This window comes from Tachypleus tridentatus, chromosome 7, assembly GCF_004210375.1.
Source record: "Tachypleus tridentatus isolate NWPU-2018 chromosome 7, ASM421037v1, whole genome shotgun sequence".
NCBI classification, from domain to species: domain Eukaryota; kingdom Metazoa; phylum Arthropoda; class Merostomata; order Xiphosura; family Limulidae; genus Tachypleus; species Tachypleus tridentatus.
Window position 1 is genome coordinate 47,340,112 of NC_134831.1, and position 27,752 is coordinate 47,367,863.

The 27,752-nt window shown below is 31.0% G+C and overlaps 1 protein-coding gene across 1 annotated transcript in view; it reads left to right on the forward strand.

Moving 5' to 3' along the window:
- Positions 1 to 27,752, forward strand: part of LOC143255594 (stAR-related lipid transfer protein 7, mitochondrial-like) — a 49,273-nt gene that overhangs the window by 12,567 nt on the left and 8,954 nt on the right. Inside the window, exons 3-4 of the mRNA XM_076511477.1 lie at positions 2,558 to 2,607; positions 14,103 to 14,213. Of these exons, the coding sequence (XP_076367592.1) occupies positions 2,558 to 2,607; positions 14,103 to 14,213 (161 nt within the window). The remainder of the gene's footprint in view (positions 1 to 2,557; positions 2,608 to 14,102; positions 14,214 to 27,752) is intronic.

A 27,752-nucleotide genomic window follows, 5' to 3' on the forward strand; every position in this document is an offset into this window, starting at 1 on the left:
CAGCACCAGTTGCTGCCATGTGTACCATCAGAAAAATTGCTAAAATCCATGGCCATGATGGGCCATCCTTTGGTGTCCCATTCACTTGGTATTCATTATCTAAATTTGTATTGCATACTGCAGTGAAAGGAAAGTAATTGGAGGTTACAAGCAGTGGATTTACATTCTACAGAAACTACTTTGTTATGAATAATATGTCACATAAAATGTGTGTAGTGGAGGTAGTGAAATTTTTGCAGTTTAATTGATACCATACCATAGGTTTGTATTGGTAACAAGCAATTCAAATCAGCAATCACACAACAGTCTGCAGAGTTTACCCAAAGATTTGCAAAGACAAAGTCAGCATATACATATAGTGATCAGAGTGAAGTGTGCAATTACAAATACTTCTTTCATTAAACATGCTGAAAAAGGAATGACTTAAGAGGGAGAATGTCATAAAACCTTTTTTCTGTGATGATTAAGTGCCAGAAATGGAATCTTTTTTAATTGGTATATATCTACAATACATACACATTTTGTGTCTTGGCATACTGGCTCATAAAATGGCTCCAAGTTGTTGTTTTTTTCCTCAAGTATAAGCTCTTGCCTCACAGCTCCACCTCTTGAGCAATTTCAGATGTAAGTACTGTTTAGGACTCATAAGGGCAAACTCTTTTGATTGATGTATTGACCATGCTTAAGGTTTCATAAGTTAATTTACTCTAATTCTGCCAGAAGGAATTGCAGTTTGAGGGTAGGCTGATAAAGATTGTGATGAGGAATAAAATCAAATGGGGTGTACACTTGCCCTATGCTTGGTAGTTCTGGTGCACAAAAATATAGTTAATAGAAAAGCCTTATAGATTAGTTTTCTCTAATCCTGTTTAAAAGAATTACAAGTGCTCTGGCTATTGAGTATTTCTTCTTGTTTAGAAAATGAAGGGAAATTGGAAAGGTTTGTAATTTGTTTGATGAATATTTTATGTGCAATCTCACAAAAGGCTTATGCCTACTACATTAGTTGCTATGATTAATGTTGGTGAATTACAAGTGACAAGTTGTACAAAATCAATGTATAATAGCAAGACATTTTATAGGTTATGACTGTGTGTTATACTATAGTTAGGCATAGCTTACTGTTTGTCAGAACTATTCTACCTTAAAAATTATGTTAAATACTAGTTATACAATAGTATTTTTCAGAAGAAGAATGTTGACTTTATGCTATGGTAATGTGCTTTTGTTTATCTGTTTGTTGGTCAAGATTTTTAAAGGGGTGCTATTTGATGTTACTGATTTTTGTCAATCTTGGTTGAGTAGTCAGATATGCTGGGGTTGAATTTTATTAACATAAATTAGGCCTTTAAATTTGTCTTCTGCCAGAGATGTTTTCCAAGTTAGACAAAATAATAAATAGATAGAGGTGTGTAAAATGTGTATACAATTTTTAGGTGAAAGGTTACGTGGATTCAGGAGGGGTCTAAAGCTAGAAATTATATAAAGCATTTTTTCCCATTATGTGTAAGTCTGATCTTTATCAAAGTTGGATAAATAATAAGTGGAAATAGATGCCCAAAATTTGTTCATGATTTGTGAGGTGTACTCTCTTAAGTGTAGAGAGGTACCAAAAACTAGGAATGTTATTAAGATTACAGGGCATTTTAAATTAGAATGATACCTCTGTTTTTTAATTATAAAGCTGATGTACTCTTACTTGATAAGTCTCATTGGTTAAATTTTAAACTTATCTAGCCGATAAATGTAATCTGGAAGGATAGGCCAAACTTCCGAAGACCCCAGTGGAAAAAAATTGTAATGCCATATATACTAAAGTAATTGGGAAATTCATTTGTATTCAGTTAATATTAATGTATATTGTGGTCTTAGTGCCCTTAAAAATGAGAAAAAATCCAAGGCCAAGTGTCCTTGCCCTAAAAATGATGAATTTCCTGAACTTGTTATTGTAGACTCTCAAAGTAACACAAAAAACATTTATAAATTTTATCTCTATCACTGAATAATACTAGTAGTCAGTACATGTATCAGTGGTATAATTGAAGTTAGAGAAGGACTAACTATACTAATTGGTGTTATTGATTGTCAGTTTATATTTCAAAGTTAACTACTGTTGATCAGTACTGTAAAAAAACTAATTGAACAAGTACTTGTGTGTACTTTTAGTGGCTCACTAACTTCTTGTTATATAGCTAATTAGTGTATTGTTCAAAAATGTTTAGGTTTTTCATGTGGTTGCTGAAAAGAGTATTCATCTGCAATGTTATGCAGTTCAATACAGAAAGTTCTCAGTTGTCTCCTTTAATAGCTTTTTTCTTTTTTGTGTATCTGGTAGATTTGTATTGAAGAAAAATGGAATAGGCTTTTCATTTATGACAAATTACTACTAGATGATGTTTACTTGGGTAAAACATTTTGGAAATATTTTGTGTATTATTTTTTAGTTGACGAGCATGGTGAAAATTTTAAACTGATGTGATTTTTTTGTATAAGAAACTGAATGAGAGAAATGCATTAAGATTTTTAGCAAGAATTTGTTTTTACTTGTATTTTCCAGTTCTTGGTTCCTTCCATGATATTTCTGCCAGAGCCTTTTTTAATGTTCAGGTAGGAATATTTAAAGTTATCACACAGAAAATTATTTATTTCATGTTTGCAGAAAATATAACAAAATATATTTTTATGATTGTTAATTTTGTCCATGTCATTTAAATTTAGTATTTTTATTTTTGATGTTAATTCGTACAAAATAGTTGTATGGGGACGTGCTTACTGAAGTTTGGCTGTAAGGAATTTATCAGATTTTGTATTTGGATGTACCACATTAGTCTGTTTTAGGAAGACTGTTGTCCATAAATATAAAACTTCCTAATGTACAGTTTTGTCTGTGACTCATTTGTGCTGATTCAATATGATGATGAAATATGATTATAGATTGCAGTTTATTGTTGAATTTATTGGATGAGCTATGCTGTTTAACTGAAATGTTCTTCTATGATAATCTTGGACAGAAGTGCATAGGCTTGTGATGCTGTTACCATAACTTTCAAACACAGCTGACTTCAGAGAAAATAAAATTAATGTATAAATATCAAATGCAAAGACCTAAAAGTATTTAAAACTTTGGGTAATTAATGATAATTTCCTTTACAGATTGATAATTGAAGAACAAAACAGTAAATTAATACCATACAAAAATTTGTAAGCACTGAAGAATAATTTTTAAAATCAGCTTTCAAGACAGTTTATGTAGGGAGGGGGTTAAAGACAATATGATTATGCTTGCTGTGCATATGTTTTCATTAAAATTGAAATTATTTTTGATTATTGCAGTAATTGTTAAAAATTGTGTTAAGTCAGGCCTCAACAAATATTTTCAATTCTAGGAGCCAGCTCCAGAACATTTTACTGGGAAATGTGGGCTGCACAAAAACCTCAGTTATCCTAGCTTATGTTATCTTTGATTATCCATGGTCTTTCTTTTGCCTTATTTTCTCAAAATAATTGTGCTATTATAAATCATGAAAATAATTTACATGCTTTGGTGGAATTATCACTCACAAGTTAATTTTGATTGCAACAGTTCAGGTATTGCATGATATAACATGGGTTGTTTTGAGCAGGATCTGGGGTGTGTTCAAATTGCAAGTCAGTCAGTTCAAGCTTAGTCTTGTCTCTTATTTTTAGAGTTTAAGATAGGAGTATAAAAATGTTGCTTCATTAACTTTATTTGATTAGTGATTAAAAGCACAGTATACAAAATCATACAAAATACACATTATGATTGCTTAAAGATTTCTCTCAACTTTGGTTGTCAGTTGTTCTTTGCTGAATGACATCCATCCTTTAACCACAGCTGCATGTTGTGGTTGTGTTGGGGTTTTGCCCAGTTATGCTTTGTTCTCTTCTCTACAGATTATTGGTATCTTTAGGATGTGTTAAAAGGTTTTTTTTTAATAATAATTCTCAAGCATAGATTTGTACTGATTTTTTATTTATTTTTCACAGATATTGGTAGGGTGCAAATGCACTTCCCTGTCTATAGTATAAGAAGTGTTAAAGTTTATGAGCTATTTATGGATATGTAAGCAATTAAACTAAAACAGAAACTGACAGTCAAAAGAGGACTCATGTAACTTATGAAATTCAGAGAAATTGAGCATGATTGACTGACTGACACTTAGCTTTTAGGATGAAAATTGCTTTAATTTTTCTTGATAATGTGATTGAATGAGAACAACAAATATTATAATTTAAAACAAATTAAACAATAGGCTAACTAGTGGAACACATTAGTGGATCAAATATCTGCATTATTTTTTTGCTTTCCCTGAACCAGTGTGGATAATCATAGGAACCAATGTATATTTATTTACTTTCCCAGCAATGAGTGCATACTAATGATTACATAATATCAACAATCACTGGATTGTATTGCCTGAACTAATTGCCTTTGGTCCTATCTGATTCTAAAAACATGCTGCTTGGTTGAATTGAGAGAAAGAAAACAAACAAAATGAAATAAAATTAGTATTATGTTGTACAACTATAGCACTTAATTCCTGAAAAAATTATGAAGTGTTGAATTCAGCATTAAAATCCCAGCAACAAAGTTCAACTTAGGACTTGAGTACGAAAATTGTTCTACCATTCCATGAGTCTAAAACTTTTATAGATTAAAGCTTTATTTATCACAGCAGTACTCACAAATAAAATGGGAGAAAATATTCAGTGCAATGATGAAATTTTTAGTTGCCAATGCAACCTGCTACCTTGAATTGGTTGAAGCCTGTTTGGAGTAAATATGTATGTTTAGTCATATAAGAAATAAAACTTCCTATATGGGGTTAGTATGTTACATTGACCTGGTAATCACAAAGTTATCACTAGCGTTTCTATGCTCTAGCATTATTTTAATGTTCCACAAAATTTGGTAAGCCTTGTGTAAGTATTGAGTCTTTAGTGTACACAAAATTTGATTTTTTTCACCCGGGTATTTTTAACTAAAGATTTATCTTTGAATATGTGGAAACAAAGATCTGGTTGATCTGAGTACAAAGTGAATTTCATATTTCGATGAAAAATACTTTTTTTCATCTGAAACTTTCAAAATTCATTAGCATAATCTCAAAAACCTCCTAAATAAATATTGAATGTATTTTATTCAGAAAGACTATTTCATCTATTGTATTTTCTACGCTACTTCTGTATTGATTCGATCAATCAGACTAACCTTGTAATCATTAGAAGAAAGTATGAAATAAATCTAAATTCCTCTTTTCATTCTAAAATGTGTGGACATTGTAATACACAATTACAAAATATTTGATTTTACAGTTTATCATATTAGATATTTTTCATTTGCAGCTAAAGTTTGACTTTTTAGAATGTGGTGATAATTTATGAAATTTTATGTTTGAAATTGAATTATCCAGTTAAGAAAAAGAAATATTTCCACTTATAGAATGCCTTAAAACTTGCATAATTTGCCTAACTTTCCAAAAAACATGGAAATGGCGTACAATAATTTCTATACCAGGTTAACCAGAGCATCATAGGTGGTATTCAAAGAATATGGTGCCAAAATGTTTAAATCTGCTTATCATTATTTTGTTTACAAATAAACAGCAAATATCAGAAAGAACTTAAGTTTTGAAAGAAGGATGTTTTTTGGGAGGTATGGCATGTTGCATTTACTTTATTGCTTGTATCTTTATGAAGTAGAAAGTTTCTTGCCATAGTTTAACAGTTTAGCTGAGGGATATGTATAGTGTGAGTAAGAAATTCCATTGAGAGTTATGAGGTCTTTGAGGTATATCTGAAAATATTGAAATGAATAGTTTGGATGGAAGAATTGTCATGTTCTACAGAAAGTGACATTGAGTATTTATATATATTCTAAAGAAACTAAAACTTCTGTAATATTAAAATTTAAATTATAAACTATTTTTTAATTCCAATTTAATTGAAATACATTGATAATAAATTAACTTGTTTAAATTTTGAGTGTAACCGTAAAAGGTCATGACATTTGCACTTTGGGTTACCCACATTCTGAGTTTTCAGATCATTTTTGTTTGTAATTATAATCAACCAACCATGATTTTGAGGACACTTCTTTATTAAACTCTACGTGCACCATAAGAATGTAGATATAGTGGTAACTACTGGTCACAGCTAGCTAATTACATAGAATGTAACTAGAGTGCTACTAAATAATATAGCTAACGTTGCATGCCCATTCATCTAGACTATGTAATGCTGTAATATAAAACTTGTAATGATTAAAATGGATTGGTTCATTAGCTGTTTACCTACACTTTTGTCATTATCAACAATCTCAATTATTAATGGAAAAAATAGTGTTGAAAAGTATTAGATCACTCGTGATTTTTTTCAGTAACTGTATCTGTTTTTCAGGCCTTGAACTTTAGTTCTGGGAGCTTCCAAGTAGAGAGTACACTCAGTCTGCATTTCCACTACTTTGGCTGCTCCTAGTCCCATACTGGGAAACATCTGTTGCTTCTAAAAAATCCCTTCTGAGTTGAGAGTCTGCTCATCAAAATGGCTGGTTAGTTCCAGATTCAGTAATGATTTCATTCAGTATATGTTTCATTTAGGAGTGTTTTTCACCTTGTGGCTCAGCATTCTGTATGTCTCTGAGATATGGAGTTTTGGTTTTTTAAGTTTTCGTATCTTCTTTTTCTCTCTAAGCCAGAGGTCTTTAGCCTTTTATGTGGTTCCTTCTTTCTATGGATCTGCCTGGTTGCATCCTCTTCAGTGGATTCTGGCTGATCATTAAAATCATCCACTGATTCTCTCTCATATTTCTAATTTCATCACTTTACTTTTGCTGTTGAGTTTACTTGATCACTCTTACCTGACCATAGGCATATTCTTTACTCTACTTTGCTGGGACTTAAGATAGCACTGACCCTTAAAACAGGGCAAATTTACATGCTAAGGTAACACTGTCAAACTGCTAATGACCTTGAAGTTGAGTGCAAAACAAAATTATGATGTCCCAATTTTCGGAAGTACATTTTCAGTCATATGTTATGTGCATAATAGAGGCCATTTAGCTGTGGTTCTGTCTTTTCTTCCCTTTTCACTTTGTCCTGGTTTCACCTAATTCATCATCCCTCTTATCTGGATTCTCTGTTAAACTGGAATTTTGATGTGGTTTTCCATACTTTTACCTCAGTTCCTTTGAACTCTTGGCCTTTTGCTGCTTATAGTCTCTCTCATAAAACCTGTTTCCTTCTCCTTCTTGCTTGTGATTATTGCAGATCTGATCTTTCTACAGTAGATGTCTTCCATACTTTATCTTACAAATCTTCTATGATTTTATTTCCATAGTAATCACTTTTTGTAATATTCATGTAACTTAGGGAAAATATCATACCTCTTTTCTCATGTCTTCTGTTGACCTCAGTCCTCTATAGTCATATCAGTCCTGATTACTTTTTGTGTTAAGTTTGGGCAGTAAGGTATTACTTGGCAGACACAACTCCTTTTAGAGGTTCCTACAGTTGTTTGGTCTTTCCATAGAACCTCTCTTCTTCCAGGGTTATTAGATGAGTTTGTCATTTCATGAATCCAGGTGTTTGTTTTTTCCTGTTTGAAGATACTTACAAGCTGTATTTCACATCTCATCACATCAAATTTGCCACAAGAATCTGTGGTCTTGCACTTTCAATAATGTGGAATGTGGGCTATGCTCAACACCCTTGTCTCCCATTACCTTCACCATTTGGAAGTTTTGCCTACCTCAGGACATTGCCTTCCTCTATTTTACTTTCTGTCTTTAACTTTCTTGCTACAAGCTTTGTTTTGTACACATCTCACAAGATTTTAAATTACATTTAAAATTTAATAAAATTACTTTCTTTTGGTATGGTCATACCTTCTCTCACATGAAGCTCTCTCGATTTTTCTTTCTGCTCCACAAACATTGTTAAAAATTTAATTCTAAGTGCATCAGCCTGTATACCCACAGATTTTGTTTCATTTTTGAACATGTATATAGCATGTGAACACCTTCCACCAGTAGTACCCTGCCAATTATGTGCAGCTGGTTCCCTCTGATGTTCTTTGATGCATTATTTAACTAAACAGAAATTATTTATTTCATTAGCACAATAAGTATAAAAAAATAGTGAAGTATCATTAACAGTTCAGAGCAAAAAAACAAAAATTAAGACCTAAATAAAGTACCTGATTTTATGTTTTTCATTTGTATTCCTTATTATTATAAAAGTAACTAAAATGTAAAAATTGAAAACTTTCTAGGTTAGAGTAAATAATAATTCTTATGATGTTTGCTCTCAAGTAGACCATGCATTATGCTATTTGATACCTTAATGTGAGCTGCACATTTGCCATGTGAATTGCAATTTGTTGCAAGAACAGCTGTTATACCTGGTTCATAGGGGAATAAGACAAAGTTAAGCATAAATGGATGTATATACACCGTTACGAGTTGTTTAGTGTATACAGTGTTTCAAGTTACAATTTGAAGCCATTCTAAAAAGAAAACAAAAGGTAATTTAGACATATTTAATTTTTTTTGAAGGGGGTGTTTATGAGTTTGGTACATTAATCAACATTGTATAGTGCTAGGGTAGAGAAAATAACAGAAAATACTTAATTTTAAAATTTATTTAAGAGGTGTTAGAGATTGCATGAATGAATTCTTGGATCTCATCTAGTAGCCACTGTTGCCTTTCAGATTACACTTACTTTCTAAAGCTGCACTGGGTGTAGGGTAACAGAAATCATGAAACCCATCCATTCCAGTTCTTAATGTGCCCACTGATGAGATGGGTTTTTTCGCAAGACCATTCTAGCTGTTAAGTGCCTGTTGTTGAGATAGGTTTTTTTTTTTTTCACAAGACCATTCCATTGGTATGTGTGTGTGTGTTGGGACAAGAGAATATTTTATCATTCTTTCCATTTTATGGGGTCAATTTTTCAGTGCTATTACTGAATGTACATTTCAACACTATGGTTATGTTTCACTGATCCATCTTGACAACTGAATGAGCCAGGGTGAAATTACTTCTTCAGAATTCCTCTACACTTGTACCAAGGACATATCTTTATGTTTCTGTTTGAATGAACATACTGATTATGTTTAAGGTCTGAAATAACTTTCATGGTACTGCATGCCATGTCTCAAATACTTATAAAGAAGCTAGCAAGGTGCAAGCATGTGGTACTGGTATACATTAGAATAAATAAATTTTATTGTACTCCACAAATAAACCTTGATTAAAAACTGTATATAATAGTGTATATTAAGTTTTGTTTTCATGCCATGGCCCAAAAAGCATATAGAACTGCCAGTATAGCAAAAAGGTCATATAAAAGTTTTGTGATTCTAGTTGGACTCCCTGACAAATTGCTTTGGACTTGAAATGCTCTCCAGACACTGTCAAGTACATTTTAGATTGTGAGAGTGAGTTAGGTAAATTTGAAAATAGGAAACGAAGAGGTAGAACACCTAAACTCAATGACACTAATGTTCATTATGTTCATTTATACAGTCTTTGGGACAGAAGGAAGATAGCCACTCATCTTAAAGTATGAGAGATATTTGGCACTTGTAGTACCTAGCCACTTTTGAGGTGAACTTACAATATTCCTCAAAAGTTGTGCAGTCTCTTCAGAAAGAGTAAAGAGGCAGCTTAATGTGTTGGGAGGTATGGCATGGGTGTTTATTTCAGTGTTGTCAAGGTCACCTCTATTATATAATGTGGCAATTTTCTAGTGGTTTGGTCCATCAGATAGGGCAATGTGCTCTCCTTAAGGAACAGGAGAGGACTTAGTCCCTGTTAGTATGTTTAAGTTGAGAAAGTTGTAAAATAGAATGTACACCATACTTTATGGTCTGATCATTGTACTAGCCACACTACAATATATGTTAAGCTGACTTGTTGTGTGCAGATGACTGGTTGGTTATGTCTTTTTCCTGCCCTTTGCTGATACATATTAACTTAATTTGATTTCCTTATTTCAAACTTCTTTAAGGATAAAAAATAAATGCTGCATGAGATGGATGTGATCTCTTACAAGTGCTACTGCCCTTCCATTAAGCCCTGATTATAGAGTGTCACATTTTGCAGGCTTTCTTCTTCAGTCTCCTCTGAAGGGAGCTTATCTAAGTAATTGAAATATTGTAATTATGGTTTCTCATTATGGTGTTTTAATAAATAAAAATTTCCTCTTAATTAATTACGTAACATTAAAGGACTGCAAGGGTCTTTGGGTTCATCTTCTGGACTTTCCTATTTACTAAATTAAGTTAAATGTTTAAAAACAAAACTCAAAGTTAACTCTTTTTATTCAGATATTTCTCAAGCTTTATTTTAAACTTCCTTAAATTAACTCTATCCACCACATCAAAAAGCAACCTGTTCCAGAAACAAATCCTCCTGACAGAAAAATAAAGCTGTCTTAACTAAAGATGAGTGCTTCCCTGCTTAAAATTTATGCTTGCGTCCCCTAGTTTTGCTGTTGTCACTACAAAATATGAAAGATGATGATGCATCAACACTATATTACCAACTTTTAAATGCCTCAATTAGATCCCTCCTAACTCTTCTTTATTCAAGATAAATTCTGAGATCTTAACTTATCCTCATATGATAATTAGGTATCCTCCTCTGAATCTTTCCCAACAAGCCTGAGAGTTCACTCTACATGAAAAATTTAAGTAAATAACTATTTTTCTGACAAAGAACAAACCAATGAACAGTTTAAAAACCAGCTTTAAAACCAAGGCTGATAGAGACATAAAAGAGGCTTATTAAATTGTTAATCTAACAACTGTTCAACCTAATGGAATTAATCTAGATCTTGGAATCAGTGATGTCTAATCATTGATTTGTTCTCTGACAGAACAAATTACTCCTAATTCCTCCAACTCTATTTATTTGTGATAATTTTTCATGACTGTGTTTATAAATTGATCTGCTTAACAATTCTTTTTCGGTCAATCTTTTGGTGTCACGTTCACTTTAACAACACTTAAGTATACTTTTCTTTTACTATTTGTAAAGGAAAATGTTTCTAACACCTTTTTATATTGTGTTCTCATTGTCATCTGTTTTACACTGGAAGTGAGATGTATTTAACCACAGAACATTGAAAAATGTACAAAAACTTCCTGGAAGTCCAGTTGATCTTCATGATGCCACTCAGCTCCCTTTATATATCACTCTTGCAGTTGCACTACTATTTCCACTTTACCTATGAAGAAGAAAGGTGTACCTTCGAAAATAGTTCATATTATAGGTTTTTTTTTTATTGAAATTTGTTGAACCTACATGTTTTTCTGACATGTATTATCTGACAGATTTGCTTTATCATTCTTAAAACTTACCCATTTTCTCTTAACAAACTAAGAATTAATGTGATTATCTTGTTCCCCTTCTCAGTTGTTAAGATTGTAAATACTAAAGAAAAAGTAGAATGTAACAAGGCCATAATCCTGTATTGTTACTATTTCCATTTATTCCAATTATACAAGTCTCGTGAGAATAATGAATTAGTTTAACCCTTTTGCCATTGATTAATCAAACTACATGCCTTGTAAACTGCCAGTAATTTCCTCTCTTGCATTTTACAAGACTGCCTCAATTTATCAAATGATGTATTATGTAAATTATTATGTTTGCAGAGCGTGTTATATTACATTGTTTTCTATACTGTGCATCAACTGTTTCAACTTTATTTTGAAAGATTACTGATATCAACAAGATTAGCTGAACTTTTAAAGGTTCTTATTATATAGTTGAAAAGTGAGGTAAATTATGATAGTTATAAGACATTGTTTGCTTTGTAAATGTTATTATGCAATTAAATAAAAATTAAGTAATATAGCAGAACAATTAGCATAAAAAAGGTTTAAGGTTCAGCGACTGTTAACAGCTAAAAACAAGGGGATCCAAGTAAGGTACTTCTTGTGTTTGTTTTTTTGTATTCTTATCATTATAAAAGTAATTAAAATGCAAAGATTACAAATTCATTAGGTAAGTTCATGAAATAAAAGTAACAACAATGTTAATGAGGCATTCTCTTGAGCAGCCTATCTATTAAGTTATTCAATACAGTGCATTTGCTGAGTGATTTACAACTTTTGTGGTGGTATTATTAGATAAATGTAGATCAAAGGGCAATAAAACTACAAAATTAAGTAATATATTATGATATGAACTTTAAGCTATTTAGGATAAATAACTAGTGTCATGTTCAATTTGCAGTTGTTTGTGAAAGAAAACTGGATTATTTAGATGTATTTCATTTTTTTATGGTTGTTACAAAATTGATCAAATTAACTGAATGAGTGTAGAGTTAGGGTGAAGAAAATAACAGACAAAATATGAGGTTTTACTGCTATTTGCTATTTATTTAGGAAGTGCTAGAGACTACACCCAATGAAATGTAACAATTTTTAGATGGAGAAAAATATTTTTTGTGTAAACATGAAAATCAGTTTGCACTTTGAGCAGTCAACACACTGATTCCATCTGTTCAGACAAATCTGTAGTTCAAATACTAAGTTAAATGTAATTGTTTGTGGTCAAAATATTGTGTGCCAAATTTTGTGAGGAGACATGAATTATGTTAAAAGTTGTAGTTTGGGAACTCTTTACTTTGTGGTTATGAACTTGGTCACTTCAGCCAAACCCTGAAACAGAGGGTTAATGTAATTTATTAATGAATTTGATGTTTAACTGAGTAGCAAATTCATTAATTGTCCATCTTTAGTTAAGAATGAGCTTTTGGTTGCCATTATATATATATATATATTGGTGCATTGCATATTACATGTTTGGGTGAGAGTTTTATTCATAGGCTGTAAAATTGTTTTGAGAGTAGAGCAAGATTTTGGACCTTTTGTGTAGAGAAGCGAGTATATATTTGAAATAAATTTTCAAGTAAGGAAGATGTTAATTATTCATGACCTACAAAACAATTGTAAAACACATCTAAAAGCAATGAATATAAGAAAAATCTCATAAAGGCAGTAAACCTTATAAAATGGCAATGTAACACTTCTACAGAAGGCAAAGAGAGTATAGTATCTACTGTAATGATGAAATATCTTTACCATCCATCAAAGGAATGGTAGAGGAACTCCAATGAAGTTTTAGCAAATGTGGATCTAAACCAACACTAAAAGTCTATATTAATGAAAGAGAAACAGCACTATAAGTTATAAAAGGTGTTTTGCACTGTTATTTATGTTTGTGCAAAATAGTACATCTGGGAGACAATGCACATTAACCCAACACACACAGTATAACAAATATGGCATGTGTTCTGATAACTTAAATTTGGATAATGCATTTCAGACCTGGGATATTTTTATAATCTTTGTTGGGATAGAATTTCTCATAATATTTAAAATTATTGTTAAATTGCAATGTATGAGTTTCAAAGTCAGTACTGATTTTTTACACTTATCTCTGCATCATGTATCATACGAGTCTTTGTTCTTACAATGCAGGCATAGCTTAATAATTGTTCTAAGAATCACTTATGCTAATGACAGTTAACATAGTTGAAAGCTTGCTGAAACAAAAGTTTATACTCATGAATAAGTCCCATGTTTTATATTTTTTATTTGTGGTACCATGAATGTGATACATAATACACCTCAGAATACTAAAACTGATTTATACAAGTTCAATTATACACTTATGTATCAATCAATACAGCTTTCTAAAATGAAATACAGTTGCTCCACAAGTCCTACATAAAATAAAAAACATTACTTACTTTCATGTTGTTTTTTTCACATTGTACTTAAATAAAAAGGAATATTACTTATGTTTGTTAAATGCTCACTGTTATGTTTTTTGTGTCTGTCTGTATGTAGAAGATAACTTGTTCAAGTTAATTGAATCTGATGGGTTTACTAATATTTTTGGATGTATATAATTACTTATGTAGGTTGATGACAAAATTATCTTTTAATGATTTATATTAATTCTGACGAAACTTAGCTTGTCTCTCAGTATTTTGGCATTTTTAACAAATAATATATTGTTTGTTTTGAAAAGTTCTAAATAGCATGTTTCTTATTATACCAGCTTGATGTTGAGTATCGCAAAACGTGGGACAAGTTAGTTATCAAGTTGGACGTAATTGACCAAAATAAGGAAGATGGAAGTGAAGTAGTTCATTGGGTGATGCATTATCCGGTATGGAATTTTCACTCACTAATAAGTTTTTACTAATGATAAGAAAATGTGAAAGCATGTTTTAAAAGTTAGTGAAGGTCAGTTTTCCTGCAATTGTATTGAAAAAAGTGTTGTTACCTATGTTTGTAAATGTGTATTTATGGAAACTGAGGTTCATTTGACATTGCTGTTGTTTTTTCTTATTTAAGTATCAACCATCGTTAGACAGCAGTGATATACTCATTTATTATTGTTTTTACACGATATTTTGCAAATTTACTGCAAAAATTTCCAATTTTCTTGAGTGTAGCCATTTTAAAAAATAAACTATTACAATCATTTTAATGTAATAATGAGGTTAAAATGCAAGATATTCTTAATTCCAATTTACATTTGAAGAATGGACAACTTGGTTAAAAGAGAGAGTATGGGAAACTGGGGTCATAGTGAGCACCTCTTCAGTTACGAACATGTTACTCTCTTCTGGGTTCAAAGCATGCCGTTCTCGTAGAACTCCATATTTAAAGCCTATTCATTTAGAAGCACGATTGAGGTATTCAAGAAAGGTGGCTTGATCATGTTATGGAGTACCTTCAGCTCTTCTGGTGTAGGCAGCCTTCACTGCGTCAACGGAATCATGAAAAAAGAAGAGTACGTTGATATATTAAGCACATATATCAAGAATGATGGTCAGAACTTGTGGCTTGGGCGTCATTGGATCTTCCAGCACGATAATGACCCTAAGCACACATCGAAATATGTGCAATCCTGGTTGCAGAGGAACCATATAAGTGTTCTAGAGTAGCCATCACAATCACCCGATCTCAACCCAATTGAAAATGTTTGGCACGGTTGAAGACCAGGGTTCATCAGCGTCATCCGAAAAACTTGCAAGAGTTGGAGGCCTTCTGTAAAGAAGAATGGAAGAAAATACCAGTCGAGTACTGTCAAACAATCATGGAGGGCTATGAGGAGAGATTGCACCAAGTAATTCACTTGAAAGGCTACACAACTGAACATTAAAGTAGATGCGTGAATACTTTCTTCCCCTCCTATGTTTGGTTATTTGTTTATAAACAGTTTATTTGTTGTTTAATTTACATAAAAAATTATGTAGAAGTGTGTTAGTATAATATTTATAATATACTATACTTTCATTATCCTAATCATGATACTTTTTAAGTTATGAGGAAAAAACTACTCATGATGCACGGGTGCGAACACTTTCTGTCGTTACTGTATTACCTTATCAAATTACATAACATACCAGGTTGTTTTTGTATGGAATAGCATGAGTCTCCATTTTATTCTCCACCTACTTGAGGTATGCCATGGTTGAACACACAACTCATTTATGCAATGTATGTACACTTGACTTGTGTCATTTTCCCAGTTGGAGGCTCTTGATTTTGTTGCATTCTTTATTGCCCGAGACAAGTAGCCTACTTCTCACACTGACCTTTACATTCATAGATTATTTTATAAGACATTGTACTTTGCTTGCCATCTGTAGGATACAATGTGTTGGACTTTTTTTATGTGTGGTCCTGGTGCCACATTCATTTGTTTCCAATTCCATAAAATATAGGTGATGTCATTATTTTGCAAACACATCTATATTATCTGAGTATATGATTGTTTGTGTTTATAATGACTGTTATGTACCTTTCATAAATGCAATGAATTTGTAATGGCTTTATATTGCCTACTAAATATGCCATACAATGTCAACATTTACTTCTAATTTTTGATTCACCACCACCATTTTATGTAGGTTGTGGTTGTTGTGTGACTTTCTCTTTTGAATATTCAGGATTGTTTTAATATAACATTCTTAACCATCTTTAAAAAAATAACTGACCAACAGAAATTGATAGTCTCATTTTCTATATAAAATATATTTGGAACCCCAGTAATAACTAACTGGATTAGTTGTAGTATTGATAGTGTTTTTCTTTACATTTTTTTATGTGACATCATATCAGACACTCTACTGTACTATAACTTTATAGGTCTATTTCTTTGCTTCTGGTGAACATGTAATCCAGTATTAACTGTTCATGGTTAGGCTGTTTCATCTCAACTAGCACCTGCATATGGCTAGCTGTATAAGGAGGGTGATGCATTCCTGCAGTACTAAAAAACATAACCTTTTAGAGGGCAGATGAACTTGTATGAGTCAAGGCCATCCACAGACCATCATTGTCTTGTGGAATTTTTTTGAATGAACAAAAAGTTACAAGTTAACTGTATACAAATCATCAGAGTAAACAATAGAATATAATTTTTTGGTAAAAATATGCATGGAACCCACTAATAAAATCAGACAGTAGTGAAGATGAAATAAATCAATTCACCAATAATTTGGAAACTGCCGTGAAACAATAAGAGTCTCAGGACGTTGCCATTTTCCAAGGAGACTTTAATTGCTGTAGTCAGCTCTTATCTGCATGCTGTAACAGTGGTTGAATACCACCCCATTTGGCATTTTTTGTGCATAAGGGTCAAGTACTGCTATACCAGGTTTTGACTTTTGGACTCTCATTGGTTTCACATGAGTTCTGCCATATTGTATAAATTTATTTGTCATTTCCATTCCATTGCACTTTGCACACACTATTTCATTGGTGACTGGTTTCAGCTGCAACTATCTTGTCAACTATCAGAATATCACACCCAATTTCTACTTTCAGAAACAACCAAAGGAAAGTTTATTTTTATGGCTACAACATCTATTTCTGCTTAAATTCCTTATGTCATCAGTCTGGATATTTTATTTTTCATCTCATCTCATTCAGGCACAGCTGGCTCTCACTGGGCTTATTGCAGTGGAATAAGATGTCAGAGTCTTTCCCCTCTTCCTGTAGCACCAATAGTTTTTTCTCTTCTAGGAATGTGGGCATCACTTAAATTCTTTATGCCTTTGAGATGAGAGCATAAAAGAACCTTTAATGGTTTTTATGTGACAAAGTGATCATAAACATGAATTCATTGGTTTCTTCAATTTCGTTAGGCTGGATCATTCGTTGATCTTGAGGGGTTTTTAAGTGAGGATATTACTACAATATGGATTCTCCTACTGCATCTTGTCTGGGGTTTTACCACCTTTTCACGAATGTCTTACTTCATAGATGGGGTACACAGACCAGCAGTTAGTAATTCCAGGGTTTGTGCATGGATGAAGACTTCCTGTACAATGTGCCCCAATTAGTAGATCGGTTTGACAAGTATAAAATTCCATTCTACTCAGCTTGAGTTGAAGATAATTTGGACCCTTCTCCTACTATAGATTAGAAGTTGTAATCCTGATGCCACTTTGTTTTGGACTGGAATTGACCAACTGCATAGATACTTGACCCTTTTCATACTTCTGGTGCATTCTTTTCTGCCTAATCTTGAAGTGATAGTTTGGTAGTATTGAATAGAAGTAACATGTATCAGGAGGGTGTGTCACAACTCATTGGAGTGTTGTTACATGATGGTTTGCATGCACAACACAAATGAATTGTGTCGATTGTGAGGCGTATGAGAATTCAAAGCTTGTAGGATGTGAAAAAAAATTGCACATAAAGGGCAACACTGAATGAGAATAACTATATGTAAGCAAAGGTAAGGACCTATCATAAATATATTTTTACTATAGGAAAATAATTACTTTAAGTAAACTGTCTGGTGTGAAACTGACTTTTGTTTTAGTAAACAAAATGTTATCCATGTGATCACAAGTCATATATATTACAATCTGATATGAGGAAGATATACTGTAGGTCCAACATGGATTGTATTGTTAGTGTTAAAAGTGTTCTGACACATTGCATCTTTAAAACAAGAGTTTGGTAAGCACTTATTTCCCAGTGAAAATTAATAGAATTGAATTAATCTATACAATGATGCTCTCTATTATTAATTTGGAGAATAAGTAAAGACATGGCATTATGTTACAATATAGTCAGTTTTTTTAAGGCTATTGTTTATTAATTTGTTCAGGTATGAATACAAATTATAATGATGAAATTATGAAAGATATTGTCTATGATAACTATAGGATAGTCTTATTTTTTAACAAAATTATTATTTCTACAAATTTGGAATTTCATTTGGTCTTAGTACAAATACCATGTTCATTAGATACTGACACATTCATTCATTCTTGTCATCCTTATTTGAATTTATATTCTAGTTTTTGTATAATGTACATTTGTACTAAGGAGACCAAATACCATGTACATTATGCAAAAACTAGAATATAAATTCAAATAAGGATGACAAGAATGAATGAATGTGTCAGTATCTAATGAACAGTATTAGTTACTGTAGCTATTAGTACTGATGTGCACTTTCACAAATGTGGTCAAAACTTGCTAATGAAAAATTTAAAAAGTGTGAAATCCAATGATATATTTATTAAATATTTTAAGTTTTGTTTGGTTTCCAGTAAATGCAGCAACAACAATATTGTCAGTGTATTTGTTATGTAAACTGGGAATGTCTTTGAAACAGAAACAGAGTAGGTATACCAACTTTAAAAATATGTATATGAAAGTTTCTATTGAAGATGAAAATAATGAGGTTAAGTACAATTCAAATAACTGTATTAGTGTGTTTGAGTTATGCATTTTGTACCAACCCAGAGAAAATTTTAAAACATGAAACTGTCACTCTGAGAGAAAAGTGTGTAGACTTGCTATATCATCTGTATATACGAAAAAGAAGAAATCTAGAAGAGTGAACGAACACCCCACTGTTCTAAAATGTCTGAAGGATCCACTGTCTTTTAACTTTTTATTTAAATTATTTTTCTTAAATTATTTGGGTAGAAAAAAAACATCCAAATTTTTTTTGAAATGACTATGCCATGATTATATACAGGGATGCTAATTTCCCACCAGTTGATGGATTATCACTTTTTTAGACATGCTAATGGCTTTTTGTGAGATTTGTGCAAACCTAATGAGAATAAACTTGCTCTATTGCAGGCAGAAAATTAGCTTGACCAGTAGCAGACAATATTTTTAAATCAGAGTCAGCTTTTCTTAATAGATTGGTGGTTTATTGGAAGCTTACAATTAGCTCACATTTTGCTGTCATATTTATTTCAAGGTAAAAATGCTACTGAAAGTCAGTGATGAAATACACATGTTATATGGAATTATTAAATTTATTTTATATCAGTAGTTATGTAGGAAAACATCAGACTGAAATAATTGTCTTTTCTACTCTTATTAGTATACAAGTATAAGATATAGAAGTAGTTATGTTACTATTAATGAGTTTTGCATTAGTGACTAATTATTTAATTAAAATATACTTGTTTTAGAAATAATGCATTTTCTTCTTTCTCTCTTGGACTGTTTGCCAAACATGTACTCATTTGTGCTTACCATTGACATCCAGACTAACTAAATTTGTTGGTGAGATGTAAAAGAAAGAAGGTTATTGCAGAATTTATGTAAGTAAAATGTGATATCAATGGATAAAATGTGGAACTGTGTGCAAGTAATCAAATGAGAGATATTGTTCATTATGATTGAATAGAAGTGTCATAGTTAAACTCAAAAAGGAGGTATGTAAACTACACTTAGAAGTGGCAAAATGAAACTGTGAAGAACCTTGGATTAAATGAGAAAGGTTTACTTGTAAAGTCATTAGAAAATAATGAAGATATTGTTATTTTTAAAGCAAATAAGGAAGGAAAAAATGTATTTAATAAATGTGACCACGATAAAGATGTGGGAGATTTATTAAATTGTAATTATGAATATTTTATGTGGCACTAATTTATGTTCATAGATAATCATGTTTACCAGCTGTTGTTTAAATGACTAACTTGTACTTTTAGACACAGAGATCTCTTGAAATTGTTTTTCAAAGTCTTACATAGTTTACAATGTTGTTTAATTTTATAATTCACTAATTTTTAAAATTCATAAATAGTATTTAAAATAGAGAAAATGACCAATGTACACCTTAAAATTAACAAAATGTAACCTTGGATACAAGCTTTACCACTTACTCATTTAAGCTTTTTGCTGTGGGCAGGTCCAAGAGTATGTCATGACATTTTAGAGAGCTATTTTCCAAATTTTATTAAATTTTTTTGCTATTACTAATGTCAAAGGGGTTCAGATCAAAATGAAGGTTATATTTCAAATTTTAATATTATGTATATTTTAATTTTATAATCTAAAATTAAATTTAAAATATCTATAAATATCATTGAGTGTCACATAACACATCCTTTGGTGTTATTCTGTTATTAATTAATTATGCCTACCATGTGTGTGCAATGGATAATGAATTAGAAACTCAAATTGGAGATAATAAGTTGTAACTAAAAATAGGAACCTCCTATACCTTTACTTTACTGAGATGTAAATATATTTAGCCAATCTAGTAGTTTGGTTTCTCCTGCTACTACATTCTTTCAAAATCTCTTGTATAATTTCACCTATTTTATTTATCTAAGAGTTTATAACCAATAGAAAAGCAGTTACTTGTGTATATAAATGTTATAGCCATTTTTAAACAGCTTGAATGAGAAAATCATAATTTCACCTAAATTGAGTGTGATGACTAAGTTATTGCTCTGAAGCTGTGGCATATTTAGGTAGGGGCTAGAGAGGGCTTATCCCCAGTGCCCATGGTCTTAATGAGGACCCATTGATAATTTTATTCTACATAAAATTACATTGGGATGTTGAGCTCTCAAAAATTATTAGCTCCTGGGCCCACACACGACTTTACATCTATCACTGCTTTGAAGAGAAACAAGATTTTTTTTTAAACTCGCATAAAGATTGTTTAGAAACTCAAATAAATTACAGGGATTTGTGTGTGTGCACTAATGTGGTAAGTTGGTATTTGTTTGATTATATTTTAAGTATAAAAAATTTAACAGTTCTACACCCTCAATTTAGAAGAATAAATAAGGCTTATGGCTAGACTTAGTATGTGCAATGTTCAAGAACAAAGTCTTGTAACCATTGTAAGTACTCAATCTTTGTTTTTTAAAGTATATTTTCTTTATTTTTGGAAGTATTAATATTAATAACTAAAATTTGAATACTTGTGAATAAGTAATAATGTATGTAAATAGATGTTATGTATGGTAGCCAAAATTTCCATATATCTAGCAAAGTACTGGTATCATAGAGATTTGTACACTGACTTTGTTGGCCTATATAAATATGCATGTTGAATTTATATTTTTCTATTAATTGTCTAAACTGAAGTAAAGTAAAAGCAAATTATGCAACACTAGTAGCTAGAAAATCTTAAATGTTTATTAATAACATTTTAGAAAGATACAATACTCTACAAATGTTTGCAGAATAAAAAATGATGTACATTTGTAAAATAAATAATGCACATAAAAAGTGCATGAATTAATATAAACTTGTACATATTCTAACATAAAAAATATTTGTATGATAAAAGGAACAACCAGAATGAAAGGATCAAGAATGGTACAAAAAACATGTCTAATATTATGTGCATTAAAAACTGTGTTAATGAATGCAATTTACATAACTATTTTACTACAAACATTTTAGGCATTGTGAACTGATTTTGACACACCAAAGGGAGCATTGCTTCCATATGAATAATGAAAGCAAACTTTGCAAAATATTTTAGTCAAAATGGAATGTAAAAAATAACCAATGTTATACTTTGAAATACAAACATTAAAATATTTAAGAGAAAAAAAATGTAAACAAAGAGAGCAGATAGATAAAGAATTAACTTCTTTGAAGAGTAATACCTGTATGATATTATTGAATTCTTTAATACATAGAAGTTCATTACAGAGTTTATATTAGATTGTTTCTTTATGTTTTGGGAGGCAGAGTGTGCATCTCTTATGATTTCTATCCAATAGTTTTTAGATGTTTGTCAAGAGTGAGTTTCAGAATTGATGAATTGTACACAGTTATTGAAAATGGTATGCCAGTAGAATATAACTTTAGTGTTGGTCATTCAGGTCCACCCTTCCATAAACTTGTTCCCAATTAACTGAGGTTTTGTAATCTCAGCATCTCTCCCTTCTCTTCTCACAGTTATCATGGTAATAGAGTGTATAGTTGAAAGTGCATAAATATCTAATTTGTCAGTCCACTTCTTAGTAGTTTTATGTTTAAAAAAAAAAAAGGGTGCTTACCTTCTCTATAGGTTTGTAAAAACAAGTTGTTGTGGAAAATTAATCTGTCGTTCCTGCATGTCTAACGTGCATGGGTTCCTATAGCCAATAGTTTGTCAAATAAACGAGAGTAAGTAGAAAAGTTGTACATGAAAACCCAGTATTCTATGCTAAACCTTTAGTTGGCATTTGTCCCTCTTTGTCTGTGAGACTTTTAACTTAATACAGTATACACTCATAGCTTCTGCCAAGGCCCACAACTTCATTCTCCACTTTACAGGTTTCTTTGGTAAATATTGAAGGAAACCAAATCTACATTCTTGTGTCCAGCATCTATTCGTCTATAGTTAATTCTTTGTTAGGAGAGTAGTTGGAAACAAAACAGTTTAGTGGATGGTTAATAATAGGTCTAACCTTCAAATGTTTGTCTCCTCGGAAGAGCATTGGTATTGTTATTGAATTCTAAGTGTGATAGCCAAAAACTTTTCCTTACAGATGTTAATAAACCGAGGATTATGGAAAGGAAGATATGTAGACCATAATCATGCTGTTAGTGGATATAACTTTGTAATATATTAGAGCTTATTTAAGATTTTTGTGAGAAAATTATCATAAAAGTTTGTATAATTCAGAATTCTGATTAATAAATTAAGACAACTCAGAGAAACAATTTTGGTAGTTAATCTCTTGGTTATGTAATAATCTGTGTATACCACTAAACAATAATATATCTTAGTCTTTGAACTGTAGAAAGAATGGATATTAGAATTTTGAAATATGACATCAAATATTAATCATATGTACTTCTGAAATGAAAGTCTTGACACTAGTACATGTGTAGACTGTGCTTGCACTTATAAGTGAAAACATGAAAAGTTCCAATACTTGAACGCTGAATTGTAGGATTATTTATGATGTTTTTATGGTCTATAGTCTGGTATGCAAAGATTTGTAGGTGTTTATAGTTTACATGTAGAATATAAAATGCATTTTCATTTACAATAGGCAGACTCCTGTAATACAAAAGGGTTTACTTGTTGAGTTGCTCTCATGCTGTTGTCAAATGTAACTAAAGTTCTGAGTGATCTTGTCAAAACATGTCACTCTATTATTGTTTATTGACTTTTCCCATTTTACATGTGACTCACTGAACTTGTGTCAGAAAGATGCTTTCCTCTTTACAGTTCTGCTGTTATCTTTATTACATTGAATTTAGAAGTCATTATTAATTTGTGATACATCTGCTTTGAACAATATAAGAACTTCACATTTTTGTGTTACTCATTTACATCTCATTGATGAATGAAGGATCAAATGTCAGAAGGAATACTTGAAAAATGATTGTAAATGTCAACAATCTGTATGAAAAACAAATGAACATACTTCTAAATGCATGTGAAAAAAGGCCACATAATCCTTGAGCTCTGAAACTGATTAAATGATACCAAATATAGAACTCAATTCTTTGGGTTGCCAGAAAATTCATAAAATACCTATTAAAATGCATTTCATAATGTAAAACTATTCCTTCTTTAATCTTCAGATAAGTATATCTGACTTGGATTATTTTGGTACACAAAAATTCAGGTAACACCAAAAACACCTTGCATTTTATTCACTCCTTAAAAAAATTGAATTTGGAATATAAAATGGAAAGTTTTAATGTGCAAAATCTATATACCAAAAATTCAAGAGAAGAAACCTATTAAGTTGCTATTAAGCTAATTACCAAAGACCTCAAATGCAAAATTTTCACATCCTTATCAAAGTGTCTAACCTTTTTTTAACCACATAAGGAAATTGTTTTAAATTCAGTAACATCACTTATTCTCAAATTGGTAGCATACATATGAGCAGAACACTTTCAAGTGCATTAGGAAACATTTTTGATTCAACTAGTAAAATGGGCCTTAAAATTTTAATTGGCTATCTCCAAACCCTTATATTGGTTAAGATATCTTTACAACATTTTCTGCGCATTAATTCAACTCTGACAAAGAAAAAAAGATTCTCAAACCACATCACAATATTCATTTTATAATCAAAAATTTAAAAATTTCATAAACTTCTAAAATATTTACATCACAAAAAACCAATCAGAATTTGACTTTAAATGGATGCTTTGCAACCAATTTAACAGTGAACTACGAAGCATTTTTAAAATCTTCAAAAAATATTATCTGGAAGACATTCTTTAACACCCATTAAGAAATACAAAAGCATTAAACAAATAAATATTACAAATCTTAAAAGATGAATACCACTTCATGTTTCTCACACAATTTCTTATACACATCAACCAAAACCTAAGTAGATTATTGAATGATTCTTAAATACAACATTGATATAAATACCATAATCAGACAACCTGATGATCATCCCACTGAAAATAAAAACAGTTATATACAAAATGAAATACAATTCATATAAAAACTTTTATACCTGAGAAACTGGATGAGAAGTGACTCTCATGAATATATTAAAGAACCCACACATGCTTTTACTCAAAGAAGCAAAGCATATTGTCACTGAAAATTATGTCAAAGTAATCTGAGAAGAACCAGACATCAACAAAAGAAAAATGACTGAAACACTATTGGCAAAGTCATTAAACCCAATGCTAAATAAATATTCAGAAATCCCCTTTATCTATATTAATGTTTTATCCACCTCATTAAAAATAACAACTTTTAATGCCACCCACAAACATGTTTTCCCCATCATGAGTATGTAACATAGTTTTCAAATATAACAGTTCTTTTAAAGTAACTGTTACCTGATACGATAATTTAATACTAATTACAGAATGCTGTAATTATTAAAATAAGATCTTGCCTTCTGTAAATGTTGCTCTTAATTTATTTTGAATCAGTTCTTGTTATACCTTAGGGTGCTGGTGTCATGTTAGATAATTCAGTTATCAAATATTGGTTTTCTTTTTCTTATGATGTATTTGGATTCTCACTGTTTTCATTCATTGTCCCATTGTTATTTGTTTTTACTTTATCAGATATCCTTTCTGCTTTGGGGTTAATGGCATCATAGAGTCATTCTGTTGAGTTGCATTTACATGTGCCATATCCAGTGGGATCTTGCTTCTCAGCAAGTTCTGGCTTCAGAATTGTTATTGTTATACACCACTTTTTCTTCTTTCTCAAGTGTCTTTAGTTTTAGTGGAATGTAAAATTTTACAGCAGGATTTCCACTTCTTTGTCTTCCTTTTGATCTTCATTTTCTCTCAGTTGCCTTTCTTGAGTGTTTAAGTGCTGCAGTGGCAAATCAAGGTGATTCTGGTTCTTTGACTCCTGAAAAAGCAGCCTACATCATCTTGCCTGTCATGAGTTTCTACCCCTTCTTCACCACTCTTTTATGTCATTTCACACAAACAACTAACTCTATACCGAGGTAGCTTATAAACATAATTATGGTAGTACTTGCTATTGTGGCCATACTCTCAACAGCTTATGTTTCTTTAACTTCATTCCCAATAAGGTTATCTTTGAGTCTTTTGTGTTCCTGGTGTTGATTTTGGCTGATTTTCTTTCTCAACATCATTGTCTTCTTACTGAGTGGACTCTTCATCCTATACTATGTTTTGTTTTGTTTTTAGTGTATTTGAAAAATTTCTGTGTTTTTCAATGATTAATGTCTTTGTTTACAACAACCATCTCCTTTTATTCTGTTATTTCTAATAACAGATGTGGATTCTCTGATAGTGAGTACTGTGGATCCACTTTGATAAACCTCTTCCTTTACATTTTTCTTGTCCTGGCCAAGATCACTTAAGGAAAATAATCAGTTGTTTTTATTGCATTGTTTTGATCTGCTTAACTCTTTTTATGGGTCTATACCCAAGTAGCAATTTTCATAACTAATAAAACAAAATGATTATTAGAGTAGCTTTTACATCTTGTAGTTTTCAGATTTCATTAGCATAACACCTAGAAAATTCTAAGTAAATATCTAAATTTTTTATTTCAGGTAAATTTGTGTGTGTTTACATATATAAATTTATATCTAAATGAATAAACAAATAATGAGGAAGTACTGCATTAAAAACAGCAAATCCCAACCTCTGATTAATTATAACTATAAAATATTCAAGCTATAAACCAAAACACATGAACATGATTTTTTTAATTAAAAAAAATTTAAATACACTGCACATTTTTCAAAAAAAAAAAAAAGGGGATCTTAGGGTACAAGCTACAACTTAGAATTATAAAATGTATCCTGGGTTTTGGAGGTGATTGAGGAAGTAGGACCCACATTGAGGTGGGGATACACCTTTTATCAGTTTTAACCTCCAATTCGTTAGTCTAGCATATGAAAATTAGAAATTAGGAGAGCAAGATGTGTGTGCTCAAGTCCACAGTGTCTCACATCTGTATCACCCTTCACTGCCTGCAGATTGTTGTGGGAAGGTGTCTGCTCTCCCAAGTTAGAATAAGAAAAAGATAAGCATAAAAGGATGAAAAAAAAACAACATAAAAGATATATTAAGTTTCTGTATTTATAATAATTTTATATTTTTCAATAAACAAACTTTTAAACAAGTTGTACGAGTTCCAACTGGAGCTAATTATTCAACGTATGTAATAAATTTATATTTATATTACTATGAAAATATATTTATTGAAAACTATACAAATCCAGATATTTTTACTTTAACTTGTACACATATTGATGATGTAATCAACATAATTCTGAAATGTATAATGTTATTGACACCATTTATCCAAAAGAATTAAAAATTGAAAGTACTTCAGTTTTTAATACAGATGAACATTATTTAGATTTAGAAGTTAAAGTAATTGATAAAAAGGATATCAATATAAATATTTTTGATAAAAGAAAACGTTGATTTTCCAGTTTATGGTTTACACTTTTTACATAGTAATGTGCCATATGTATCTGTTATGAACATTATATATAACTTCACAGTTATCTAGATATTGTAAAATTTGTAATAAATTACAATATTTTATTAATAATGTTGATATATTTATACAAAAATTAATAGCTAATGGATTTAATAAAAAAAATTTAGATAAAATTATTAAATTATTTTGTAATAAATACACAAATGTATTAAATAAATACAAAGAAAATAAAATCAAAGAAATTATATTAAAAATTACTAAAAGTCTTTAGTTAAAAATAAAATAAGGTCATTAAGAATTTGGCTCTACTTTATGCAGATGTACACCTTAAGCTGCATATAAAAGCACAACAGTGTCACAGTAAACTATCACTTTGCTGATGTCATGTTAATTAGTGCCTCTACCATATTGGGGGCAGGAATGCTAACTTCAAGAGGTAAGTTTTATCTTACTTACTCTCAAATTATAGTTCCTTATTTTTTATTTATTTACGTTTATCTTTTTCTCATTCTAACTTGGGAGAGCAGTCACCTTCCAACC